We start from the raw sequence: 13,765 nt of genomic DNA, 5'->3' as shown, positions 1-13,765 counted from the left end.
AGTATTTAGCACAAGTATTTAACACTAAACTTTGTCACCTGAAATTCTCCTGTGTGACCTATAAATGTTTTCTTACTTTTTCACCAAGCATCAGCAATGCAAATTCTGTCTCTTGAATTATTTATTTTGTCTTTTGTATTATTATGATCTTTTGTATTGATATTGTGTATAGAATGTAACATGATTGTTTGTAAATCCAAGGCTTCTATATGTTGTATCCTTTTTCTACTGTTGCATTTTCTTTTACCAAATAGAACTGTGGCTGCCACAAACATGAATGAAACAAGCAGTCGCTCCCATGCTGTGTTTAACATTATCTTCACCCAGCGCAGACATGATGCTGACACCCAGACCACTACAGAGAAGGTGAGCATGACTAATGCAAACTGGTTGGTATGTGGACCCTGGGTGGCCAATCTGTGGCCTGAGGGTAAAATAGGGACCTGTGGGTGCATCCTTTGGACTCAAGCAGTCTTTAATGGAAGTTGGAGCATTAGTTTGCAAAGTTGTAATATCAGTGATCTCTTTGACTATTCACTATTCATGAGGTTCTGCTTAGCTCAGGACTGTATTTGTCTATGCAGCTTTCTATATTAGTCACTGTCTATTGAATGACCCTCAAGGTATACCAGAATTAAAGTGGCAGTTGTATTTCTGTAGAATTTATTTAAATAAAACAAAGCAATAATATTAACAGTCAATAAACAATCCACAATAAATTTATTTAAAATATTGAATACATTATCTGTGACAATCAAGGGTGACCTGTCAAGCACATAATACATTTATAACCTGGCTATCCAAGCCAAAAAGTAGAACGCATAACATGAAATGGTCATACCGTCAAAATAAAGTTTACACATATTGCAATAGAATGGTCTATGCATTTTATATGCATATCAGATTTTTTTCTGTTAAACAATATTTTCTGAACATTTTGAGCTTAAATTGTATTAAACATGATGCTTGTCGGTCTGAACAAAATGTCTTCCTTTATCAACTTGGAGCAGACAGACACACAGGATCTGAATCATACAATCATCTGCAAGCTGAATAGCTCAATCACATTTTGTAATTAGACAAGGCTATGGAACAAATATGCAATCAGGAGAGTTTATATCTTGTTCATTCAGCCTTTGTCTCTGCATATATGTCTCTGGCTGCAAAAACTGCAGTGAGGCACAGCTCTTTTCATTGCTTTGATGGCTTTTTATTATACTGCGCACATATTTGTATTCATAATATTTTGTGGTTCTAGGGCTTGCCCTCAGAGAACTCTATGAAATACCATACAGGATAAGAAGTGCTTTAATACCATTCTTGCGTAGAAATAAAAAAAGTGTTTAATACCAAATTGGCATATAAATACATTATATATTTGAACTGTTTCAGCTCTTTGATCTGTCAATGTGTCTTTCCAGACAAACAAAATCATATTGACTGACTACATAGGCTCCTCTCATTCATACACAAGTTCTATAGAAAAAATTATTATTGTTAGTGAAAATAAAAAAATTCTAACAGGTAGCATCAAAAGACAATTAAATATCTAGGTTTGTACCTTTCCCCAGAGACCACCAAACTCCTTATACACGCTCTTATCCTCTCCCATCTGGACTACTGTAACATCCTCCTCTCTGGTATTCCACTAACCGGACTCTCTCCTCTACAATCTAATATGAATGCTGCAGCCAGACTCATCCATCCTTCCCACCGCTCCTCTTCCGCTGCATCTCTTTGGAGATCTCTTCATTGGTTTCCATTTCACCGTAGAATCAAATTCAAGCTCCTGTGCTTTGCCTTCAAATCTCTCCACAGTTCTTGTTCCACTTACCTTTCTGACTGGTAAAAAATACCCCCCTAGCCGCTCTCTCCACTCCTCCAATGGACTACTAATGACTTCCTCACTCATAACCTCATCACACACGCGGCTCCAAGACTTTTCTAGAGCTGCCCCAACTCTCTGGAATGGTCTTCCTCGTCCTATTCGGCTGGCTCCTACATTTTGCTCATTTAAAAGAACACTCAAAACCCATTTTTTCAAACTCACCTACCCATCTTCTTCTGTCTCGTAAACCCTCACTACTGCCCACCACTACATATCTCCCTCCTATTGTGTGTTACTTCCCCATCTCCTAGATTGTAAGCTCTTCGGGGCAGGGTCCTCTCCTCCTCCTGTGTCGTGGTCTGTATCTGTGTGTCATCTGCAACCCCTATTTAATGTACAGCAATGCGTAATATGTTGGCGCTATATAAATCCTGTTTATTATTATTATTAATAATAATAATAATAATAATAATTCTGCTTTGTCTTGTTATTTTTGGAAAAACCTGAACACTGTACTAAAAGAAATAGAAAAAAATAGAAAAGCCAAGAGATTGAATACAATATTTGTACACTGAGCACAAATGATTGCATACTTTTGGTGCTTACATTCACACATTCATAGACAAATATATAGTCATATTGTAGTTAGGAAGAAATTAATGTAAAGGGATCTGTTTCTAAAAATGTATTAGATTGTCTATGATGCAAATATGGCATTACACATTTATATTTGTGTCTATGATGCAAATATGGCATTACACATTTATATTTGTGTCTATGATGCAAATAACTTTACACACGGCAGATTTTCGCCCGATAATTGGCCGATACCGATTATCGGGCGAGAAAAATTTGCCGTGTGTACGCAGCTTTAGTCTGTTCATTAGAGTGTTTATGGGAAATGCGAGTTTATGGGAAGTTACTAGCTATATATCAATCACATTTTTGGGTTCTACTACAGGATTAATTATATCATCATATACAGATTTTCATCATTCAGAAATATAACCAGATAGTCAGACATTGGGCCTGATTAATTAAAGCTCTCCAAGGCTGGAGAGGATACACTTTCAATAGTGAGGCTAGGTGATACAGCAAACCTGGAATGGATTTCGTTACAGTAATTTGCTATTTGCTAGCAAATGTTTTAAATCCTGGACCAGATCCATTTCAGGTTTGCTAGATCACCCAGCTTCACTGATGAAAGTGTTTCCTCCCCAGCTTTAATAAATCATGCTTATTGTTTTAAAAAGTTAAATTCCAGATATATTTTTTTTCACTGATAAAAATTTGCCAAGAATAATTACATTTTTTTCTTCTGATAAAATGGTGATTGTTATTTTTTTTTTCTCTTTGTAGGTCAGTAAAATCAGTCTTGTGGACCTTGCTGGAAGTGAAAGAGCAGATTCCACTGGTGCAAAAGGGACAAGACTAAAGGTGACATTCCATTCCTGTAATCAAATTATTGATGTACGGATGTATAATTAGATGCTTAGCAGACTTTGCAGAACTTGGAAGATTGCAGTGCCTAACACTGAAAAGACTATCAAGTAAAAATGGAATTGGCTGCCATTGCACACCCTTTTGGCTTGCTTAGAACATTATCACATGCATTTCTACAGAATGGCTCACTGGTAGTGTCATAGTTGTTGTTTGCATATTGGAATTGCAGCTTATCCATGATTTGCAAACAAATACATCCTTACCCCCTGACAACTTTTCTTATATAATGCTAAAGCACAGTGTTTAGAACTGCACAGTATGCAGTGAGAATAAAATATTTAAATTATGCACTGCAATAATTATTTATTTTGCCTTTTCCATTTGCAAGGAACATTGAACAAGAAACTGTATGAATCGTCAAATCTTATTATCTTAAAAATACAATGTGTGGACCTGGGGACCTCCAGAGGAAGTTAGATGGAGGGGTCACCAGAATGCATAGCTTTCCTGGTATAGTGACATTTTTTTAAAAGGCAACAAGGGTCAAAAGCCCACTAGATGACATGAAAAAAAATTGACATATACATAACAATTAATATACAACTGGTGCCCTCCAGGGCTTTTGTGGTCCTCTCTTTGGGCACTAAAACCTTGTATACCACATAATTATATGTTGTACCATGCTAATTCTTACTTGTAATCTAGTCAGTTGCTCTTGCCTGAAATATACCTACTGTAGGTTTCAAGATATCATATGGAATATCTATTAAAATAGATGTTTGTGTTTCTTTCTTTGTTGTGGTCAGGAACAAAATACTACATTAACACATTAATAAATAGGAGCAGTAACTTGTCTTTTACTTTTCCTTATCTATCAAATGTTCATATGAAAATGAGATTGAAACATAAATCTAATCTAATCTAAAACAATTGTAGAATCCCTTCAAATTCAGCTATTCATCTTTTCCACATATAGGAGGGAGCAAACATCAATAAGTCTCTGACAACACTTGGAAAGGTTATTTCTGCCCTCGCTGAAATGGTGAGTATCTCTTTATATTGTTGCCAGACATATGATAGAAAAGCTATGTTCAACTTGACCAAACCTATACTGGCAAAATAAATACAATGGAAATGGCTAGGTTTTCTTTATAGGGGGTACTAAGTCTATTTAATAATATTAACCTGTGAAAACAGAAATGTTGCTTATATCAACTAGCTAGGAACTCATTTACCATATAATAGAAATAAAAAAGCTACAATATAATTGGTCAGGATAGACAATGCCTGTCAGATCATTTTTATTTTGGTGAGTCTATGCCTGGTACAGTACTAACATGCTCTGGTAAATTCCCAGTTTTGTGTGTTCTGTATCTGTACTTTGAATGCTCTGCTGTAACAGTAGGTCTGCCAGTTTGCACTGTTGGCCAAAGAGTAGCCCTTTGACCCTCCTTATTCTTCTTTTTCCAGTGAATACGCTATGTACTTAGCTTCTAAAAATACTCACTTTTATACATGGTACCATGAAGTCTGGTACAGGTGTTTACCATTAGAGTTACATGACTGAATGTGTGAATTTTCACTGTAGAAAATATCATTTTATGTGAGTTTCAAAAGCCCTATAGTTGGTTATAGTTTATTATGCCAGATTCCATAAAGACAGCCCTTAAATCCTTGTTGCATAGCGTTGTTTCCCTCTTCTCCCCTTTACAGCATATTAAATCTATAGCATGTGCTTGTCTTTATTGTATCAGCTGATTTATCTTTTGTTCTCTCTGCTTTTAGGATTCCGGAACCAATAAGGTGGGCTTACTTGTTCATTGCTCAAAATAAATGCTTATCACGCTTGCACAGATAAACATACTGTCGTATATATAGTGGAAATAGGGATGAGCAGAATGATTTCGATGAAATATAGTTTTTTTGTGAAATCACTGATTTGGCTGTAGCAAAATTTCACAGCATTTAAATTGTTCAGTTTAGCGCAAAGAAGGACTTAAGTAAAATTTCCTCTACCTCCTTATCAATTTTATATTACCGTATTTTCCGGCGTACAAGACGACTTTTTAACCCCGAAAAATCTATGACAAAGTCAGGGGTCGTCTTGTACGCCGGGTACCACTACTTACCTGCAGCGTCCGGTGTCCCCGCGAGTCCCCTCTCTGGTCTGGCGTCCCTGCGAGTCCTCCTGTGCCTCCTTCTGTCTTCCTGCTTTTCAGCTTACACGAGTCCTCCTGGGCAGGCTCGCGTTGCTTCACAGCAGGACTCGTGTAAGCTGAAAAGCAGGACGTGAGCCTGGATTGGCTCTTCACTGGAACACGCCCATTCATTAAAGGAACGTGCCCATTCATACTTAGAACTAGTAGTGTACAGTTCTTTCTGCCTCTCAGTTCTCTCACAATAGTGAGATCTGACAGGCAGAAGGAACAGTACAATACTGGGCATATAACACGACCCCCAAATGATTGGTTAGAGTGGGGGGTCGTCTTATACGCCCAGTCGCCTTATACACCGGAAAATACGGTAGTCTGTTTTTTCTTTTTGTAAAAAATGTAGGAATAATGGAGGTACAATACCATATTCAGCATCTTGTACTCTTACCACAGTTGTACAGACTCCTCTTCTTTAATGAATACACTTGCTCTGATTTCACTTCCATGTTTTGTCTGCATTTCAGTAACACAGAGACCCATTGATAATGTCAACATGTCTACAAATAGTATTTAATAATGCAGAAAGTTTTTATTTAAAGCATGTAATGAGGGAGGAAGCAGGTATGTAGAAAATGCATAGAGGAGCAGAGATGTTTTGTCCACTTTCCTATTCGATTAAAATTTTTGTGAAAAAGCCCATAAATGGAGTAATGTTTCATAAGACTTTTTATGAATAGAATGGTAATTGACAGGAAATCGTTCAGACAAGAAAAATGAATACTATAAATAAATGTCTTGTTTTATGTTCTAAACAGAATAAGAAAAAGAAGAAGACTGATTTTATCCCATACAGAGATTCTGTACTCACCTGGCTTCTAAGAGAGAACTTAGGTAATATACTCTCACCTGTCATGTTTTATACAGCAACACATGGTAAAACTTTGGGCCTGCCTATAAACACTTAAAGCCAATATTTTGGCAATATTTTTTGAAGCTGTAGAAATCTCATAAATTGGGCATCATCGTTTTATCTTCCTTCCATTTTATTTCATATTTTTGAAACCATTTTTTGATCTTTAAAATTTTTAAACTGGAAAGAGTCTGAAGAAATTTAAAAAAATAATGTTTTGTGTTTTGTTTCTCTGTTTATACATTTGCTTAGGAACCAATATTTTAAATAATGTAAAACATAGCCAAAACTACATGTTGTATATACAATTCATTCATTCATGTACAAATCTCACACCAGATTCCCAATTCTATACCTAAATATATACAATTAATTATTCAAAAGGAGTTTGGGTTGCTTTTTTAGCAAACTGAGATACTGCAAGATTACTTTGCTAGAGACATTTCACTTAGCTTACTGAATGTATGTGTTTTTGCAAAGAATACTTGTGCACAGAAATCTAACAAATTTTTACTTTGACATTATTAGATGGTTGGAGTCAGCAGAGATTCACCTCATTCACTAGGCTAAATGAAATATCTCTAGCAAGGAGATAATTCTCTTTGCTAAGTGAACAGCCTGTATTGCTTAGATAAATTTACACATTTGTGCCAAAGTTTATGTGTCCAGTTCTGATGCATTGCAGTATACGTAATAACTAAGCAAAGCCTGTATATATTATGGTAACAATATAAAGCATGTGTGCACGCCATGGTAAAAGAGCCTCTAGTGTTTAGGCGACAGGTGGCTTTGCACCTACAGTATGTACAGTTTACAAAATTATAGTGTAAATTTACAAAATTAATGTTGTCATTTATGTTTATATGAATGGAAAGTGCATAAATGTGGTTTAAATTTGCTTTAGTTTCTATTTAAAGAGTACAATTCATAGACAGTGAAAAAGGTGTAAAAATCCTGCAGAGATCTTTAAAACAGGGACTCTTTCTCAGCTACAAGAGAATTAAGATGCTCAGGGTCTGTGCTTTTATTTGAGGGGCTTAATAATTGCATAATTTGGCAGGTGGAAACTCCCGGACAGCTATGGTGGCTGCTTTAAGTCCTGCAGATATCAACTATGATGAGACGCTCAGCACCCTCCGGTGAGAAAATAAATGTTGTGCTTGTGAATTTTGATGCAAGAAATTAGTATGTTAAATTACCATTCTACTGTTTATCATTATTAATAATAATATTAATAGGTGTCATAGTTTTATATTAGTTTTAAATGTTTTCCTATAATATAAAAGTTATGTATCAAGGAAAGAAGCTCAAGAAATGTTGATATTATCTTCTTACTACTATTAACATAGTAGTAGTGTCCATGTCAATAATAGTTTTTAGGTTTGGGGTATTATTAGGTGAAGAGTCTGATTTACATTATGGCTAATGAAAAGGGATATTTTTCAAAAAAATAAGATATAGGTTTGGGTCAGGGGTAAAGGTTAAAATGTCAACTTTTCAATACAACTGTTATCAGGGATCATTAGGGAAACTTCCCCAATTATGTTACATTTCTAAATGGTTTCTTTTATTTTACAAAAACACCATCTATGTTGGTGCTGGCTTTGTGGTTATAATCTACTTCTACACCAGGGAGGATTTGGGGACTTTATGTGTGTGATTTATATCTTTGCAATTTTTATTTAACGGGGCAGTTTAATCAATCAATGTACCAGGGATTGAGAGAAAGAGAAGATTAAAGAAAGCAGAAGAGAAATTGAAGAAACATCAAAACAAATGAAAGTAGCCTGGAGACAGTCTGGAGTTAGACAAGAGGACAGAGTGAGGAATGGTGTTAATCAGAGGAGTTCAGAGACAGGGATAGTAGTCTATAGGGAAAAGATAAAGGCAAATAACAAAGTGGTGTTTGTAGGAGTGCAATTTTAAATAAGTACCCTAAAAAGAGTAGGAGACCCAAGACTGAATGGTCGCTATTATCAATTAGTGTGGCCCTGGCATGGGGACACTTAATAGGCAAATTAGATCCATATTGAAATCCCCAGGTAAATAATTAGTGTTCCAAGCCATCCATACGGCTTGGAAAACTCCCAAAGAATCACACAGTTTAGCATTCAATAGTTCATTGATAAAATAGCAATTAACCTTACGTTTCACGTGTTTCACAGTAGGGATATTCGAGGACCAAGCCGTCGCCAATGTTTACTTAGCAGCAGTGATGATAGTGTTGCAGATGATTTTTATTCATGCTCTCTCAAGACTGAAAATGGCTGTTAAATTGCCTTTATTTAGCCTTAAAACTCATCCTGTTCAGATGCTATATTCGGTGCAGTATGTTTTATTGTACAATAAGGAATGATAAATACTTTATGGATAGAAATACAAGCGTTGGAATTTTTTTCAGATATGCTGATCGTGCTAAACAGATTCGCTGCAATGCCGTAATTAATGAAGATCCAAACAACAGGTTAATCCGTGAGCTTAAGGATGAGGTGGCCCGTCTGAGAGAACTTCTGGGTGCCCAAGGACTATCTGATATCATTGACAGTGAGTGATCAAACAACACAATTACCCATTCCCTTTTATCATATGGTACACTTAGACATTAGACATGCCAGCAGTTCTCTGGGTTGTCCAAAATCACAGTTTGAGCTTGAACTAGAGGTTACTCTGCAGAACTATATCCTGTGCTTTAGTATATTGGCTGAGTACATCTTTAATCTAAAGCCTGTTTTTTAGTTCAGATATATGATTGGTACTGGTGGTCATAAGGTCAACACAGGCAAGCTAATAGGAAGAATAGAGGGAAATGTACAATTGGTATTAGTTACCTGCCTGCTATATTGATTCTTTGGATTTTCTACGTCTTTACCTTGAACAATTATGCAGAACTTTTCAGAACTCCTGATCAGCATATATTCAACCAGGCAATCAGCATTTTAGAAAGCCAACATTTTCATAAATCAGCAAAGCCAGCAAAACTATGAATTTTTTTATAAAAGGATTTACATCTGCAGATGTAGCTCTAGGTCAGCTTTGGTCTGCCTTTAGCAGACCTGGGTATGGCTTTGTTTTTTTGCAAGGTTTTTGGTAAACCAATTAAAGCAAAAAAGGGTATTTTTACCTATTTTACTTAACTTTACGTAATGAAGAATTTCGGGAACATTTGTGAATTATTACTTCCTAAATTTACCCATAGACCTAGAATGATAGTCTTCAAATGTATTAAGATTAATAAACTGTATTTATATAGTGTCACCATATTACACAGTGCTATACAATAAATATAATTTGAATAAACAGTAAAATTAGGGTTTGTGCAAGATTCACACCTATTTTTTAACGTCTAAAATTGGAATTATATTGCTTTACAATGCGCAATATGTTGACGTGTGTGCTTAGTGATGCCAAGATTTTTGTTCAGTACTTAGAAGGTGAAAAATGTACCTTATCTTCTCTTATAATTAAATGGCACAGTTCCAGCACTTCCCAGCAAACAGCTATTTTCATTACCAAACTTGCAATGTTAAGTTCAAATTTATATTTTTTTCCAGCCTTGCAGTTTACAAAATTGGAAATAGGTGTCAGCTAGTTCCTAAATTAATACATTTTGTTGTTGCTCTATTTTGCAGCTGTATAGCTGCTCTTTTCATTTATGCAGAAGCTGGTACTGGAGGTGCCCACAGCTACCAAAATCATTGATCTGAGAGCTGGATTTTTTTTACATTGTTTTGACAATTTTAAACTTTTTTTTATAACAATGCTGATATTTTTATAACACATCCAGAAATCCAGGGTAAACTTTCATTTATCAGCTGCTCATTACAGCAGCTAAGAAAGTAAGTCTGACATTCCTCCCCTGAAGATCTACAATCAGCAAAGTTCATTCTCATTGCTGATTCTGTCTCTGACTCAGCAAGGGGTGGTTGGACCACTGCAGTGAGACCACTGCTCCTACACAAGGATCCCCTCCATGTTGGCAGGGGCCAGGCTTTTCTACATAGGTTGTAACGGCATTCATAAAAAAATGACTTGTAAAACTTTAAACAATATTTGCAGTTTAAATTAAAATTTAAACTGGGCTTTAACTATGAATGTTTCCGATTTGAAATTCGCACAAGTTGAAAAACAATGAAGTTGATTTACTAAATGAATATGATGAACATTTCCTTTACAAAGTATACCCAATCTAAAAAGATAGGATTTTTGCTTGCACATGCTTAGATGACTGAAGTAATTCCATTTACTAGGCTAAGGCAAATACCCAATATTCTTTAATAAATGAACTCCAATGTGTGAGGTCAGGCAAATGACAAGACTGCAACTATGAGACTGAAATTTACTTCTGTAGAGTGAATATAAATGATTCACTGCCCGAATAATATTAATTATGAATATATTATTCCTAACACCTAAAGCAAAATATCCACGTTCGTGCATATACCAAGCTGTAAATGTTTCTTTATTAGCTGGTACCACTTAATAAATATTACCATATAGAAAGGACAGATAAGATACAAATTACAGGGAAAAGGGGTTGTCATAGAGTAAGTTAATATTGATTGTGTGGAATATTCTGGAGTAATCTGATAGTAGTTAACATTTCAAGAACTGGGCCACCACTACTGTACACATATGTAAACATGTATGTATTTATTTGTAATTTAAATTTTAAATTGAATTTACCCGGAGCCATGTATGGACCCATTATTTGTAGTATTCTCTATTGAAGATCTGTGCTGTGAATAGCTCCTTTTTTTTTCTTCTACAATATGATGCATTGTTCACAGCGGCTCACGTGAAAGAATGATGTATCATATGATATTATATATTCCTGGTTCCTTCTGTCCCCTCCTTTCAAATTTAACTTCCACATCCAAACGAAGATTTCTTTTCTTGCTTTCCCGCTTGTCCTCACTCCCTTGTACCTTGTAATAAATTCTCATACTCCTATTTCCATCTGCATTCTAAACATTTACCTTTCCATGTTTTACCTATAATTTTCATTGACTTAATTTAATATTTATTTTATTATTTAATATTTACATAACACATTTACACCTCACTGTTATTTCCTGTCCGTTTATTTTACTTTTCATGTATCCAATTCTTGATTTTATTTTCCGTGCCACTTAATCCCTATCATTTACTAATAACCATCTCCCTCCATTCACACATTACATTGTACATTTTACCCTTCTTCACATTCTTCTTCCCTCCTTTGGTTTGGTATCTCCCTGTGCCCTCTCTTTGGCTCCTGCTCTTTATAGATGTGTGTCCTGTGGATAACGCCAATGTCCTACACACGCGTCATGGTGCTGACAATCTCTTCACAGCCGTAAATGCCCTGACAGGCATGAGCCCTTCATCCTCCATGTCTGGTTTGTCTAGTCGAGCCGCGTCCGTCTGCAGCCTGCATGAGCGCCTTGCTTTCACACCTGGCAGCGAAGAAGCCATTGAGAGGCTCAAGGTAGGTTCATAAAACATCTTTAGTCCTGTAGTATTTTCTACCAAAAAGTAATACCAATCTTGATAATGTCACCAAAACTAGGTCCGGTGAAAGTAAAATTTTTAAGGTATATTTATAAGATTTTTTTTGTTATAAGCCTAAAAATGAATGGAAACCCATTAAAGGAAACCCATGTTTTTCCAAGTTTGTATTTCAGTAAGCCATACCTCTGTAAATCCCACTCAAATATCCACCTTACTTATCTTAATTTGTCTGAGTCCTATATTTTAGTAGGTTGCTACGCTGGATAATTATCACCCGAGATGAACAATAATGATCATAGCGGGTGAAAATCTAGCATGTGAACAGCACCCACCCAAGGTGTGGTGGGTCACTGAATGACTGGACAAGGATGACTGCTGTAATTTCCTATTGGGGAGGACACAGCAAAGTGCCTCTGGCTTGTCCACCCCTTTCTATAAATCTGTGCTGTGTGTACAGTACTCATGCTTTCTAGAGTTGCTAGAAATGTTCATGAAATATCATTTCCAGCAACTGAAGTCCTATGTCTGTACATCTAGTCTGTGGGCTGCATGGTGAGTCAGAAGTAAGGACTCTGCCCTTTGTAGTGCTAGGTCCCAGGTTCAAATCTCGGTTAAGACACCATCTGTATAGAGTTTGCAGGTTCTTCCTGGTTTCCTCCCACATCCCAAAAAAATGCAGTTAGGTAATTGGCTACACCCCAAAATTGACATTAGACTGTAGTAAAGACATGTGACTATGCTAGGGACATTAGATTGTGAGCTCCTTTCATGGACAGCTAGTGACATGACTATGACATTAATGTCTTATGTTCTCCCTGTTCCAGAAACTGCAGCTCTGAATGGGAGGGTTTTAGCAATGCTGCCAATCTAAAATTTAATAGGAAAAAATTAAGTTTGACCAGGTGCTAATTGACAGCTATAGGCAACCCTGCAGCAATTATTGCAAAACAGCAGGTAAGTGTATTTTCTTGCAGAAGGGACATTGCCTGGCCCCCGGAATAAACAAACTTCCTGCTGTAATATTTTAGGTTTAGTTCCACTTTAAATATACCCAAGGGGCTTTAAGTCTTTGCATAGCCTATCTTGTAGTGGGTAGTAAAAAATGGCGTTTGCATATATTAGGACCGACCTTTCATTCTAATATTGCAGGAAACAGAAAAGATCATTGCTGAGCTCAATGAGACTTGGGAAGAGAAGCTGCGCCGCACAGAAGCCATTCGTATGGACAGGTAACTTTTTAGTAGTTAGGAATACAAGATGGCATGTTTGTGAAATCTTGAAACAGGAAACAACCTTCGAAATAATTTTGTCATGAGACAAATACATTGTGGCAAACAGGTGCCATTGCTGACCTTGATTATGTTTTGGCTTCAGTAATTTGAATTTCTGACCTGGAACAATTATAGATGTTGTAATTTCTAACTTTTCTCATTACATGCTTGATCTTGGTCAGGGATTCACTATTGAAGACAGATACAAACAAGCAATTAACATTTTCATAAGGTAGTCAGTATTTGCACGGTCCATATTTCTATCACAACAGCTGTTCTTAAAATATCTGCCACTCAAACCCATGCAAGACAAAGCCCTGCACTTTCATAGTTACATTGTAGGTTAGGTTGAAAAAAGACAAAAGTCCATCAGGTTCAACCACTAGAGAAATAAACATATCCCAGATATAAAAGACATAAGACATAGTTAGTCCAGAGGAAGGTAAACCAAACCACAACCTTACTACCATGCCCTGTATGTACAGCAAAAACAGTGCTGTGCTGAATATCTTGGTCTATCACACTGTAGGATAGACAAAGGCAAAGCAAACACTTAAATCATATTATCTGAGGTGGGATTCTCTAGGAGAATGTTTGCATCTTATGGGAGGTACTAGGTTGATCATGTAGTCAATGTAGCATTTTTGCAGTCTTCTATCTTCTATCTATC

The 13,765-nt window shown here is 36.2% G+C and overlaps 1 protein-coding gene across 14 annotated transcripts in view; it reads left to right on the top strand.

Moving 5' to 3' along the window:
- The window catches only part of KIF1A (kinesin family member 1A), a 95,999-nt gene that overhangs the window by 37,220 nt on the left and 45,014 nt on the right, over positions 1-13,765 (top strand). For 8 of the 14 annotated variants that reach the window (XM_072407792.1, XM_072407790.1, XM_072407789.1 and 5 more), the window contains exons 7-15: positions 255-366; positions 3,188-3,265; positions 4,248-4,313; positions 5,057-5,074; positions 6,240-6,315; positions 7,395-7,473; positions 8,736-8,878; positions 11,602-11,801; positions 12,974-13,053. In XM_072407792.1, coding sequence (XP_072263893.1) covers positions 255-366; positions 3,188-3,265; positions 4,248-4,313; positions 5,057-5,074; positions 6,240-6,315; positions 7,395-7,473; positions 8,736-8,878; positions 11,602-11,801; positions 12,974-13,053 — 852 coding nt within the window. The remainder of the gene's footprint in view (positions 1-254; positions 367-3,187; positions 3,266-4,247; positions 4,314-5,056; positions 5,075-6,239; positions 6,316-7,394; positions 7,474-8,735; positions 8,879-11,601; positions 11,802-12,973; positions 13,054-13,765) is intronic. The other 6 variants (XM_072407795.1, XM_072407794.1, XM_072407793.1 and 3 more) reach the window with 1 other exon arrangement.

This window comes from Pyxicephalus adspersus, chromosome 4 (genome assembly GCF_032062135.1).
Source record: "Pyxicephalus adspersus chromosome 4, UCB_Pads_2.0, whole genome shotgun sequence".
Taxonomy (NCBI): Eukaryota; Metazoa; Chordata; class Amphibia; order Anura; family Pyxicephalidae; genus Pyxicephalus; species Pyxicephalus adspersus.
This window is presented reverse-complemented; position numbering and strand designations above follow the sequence as displayed.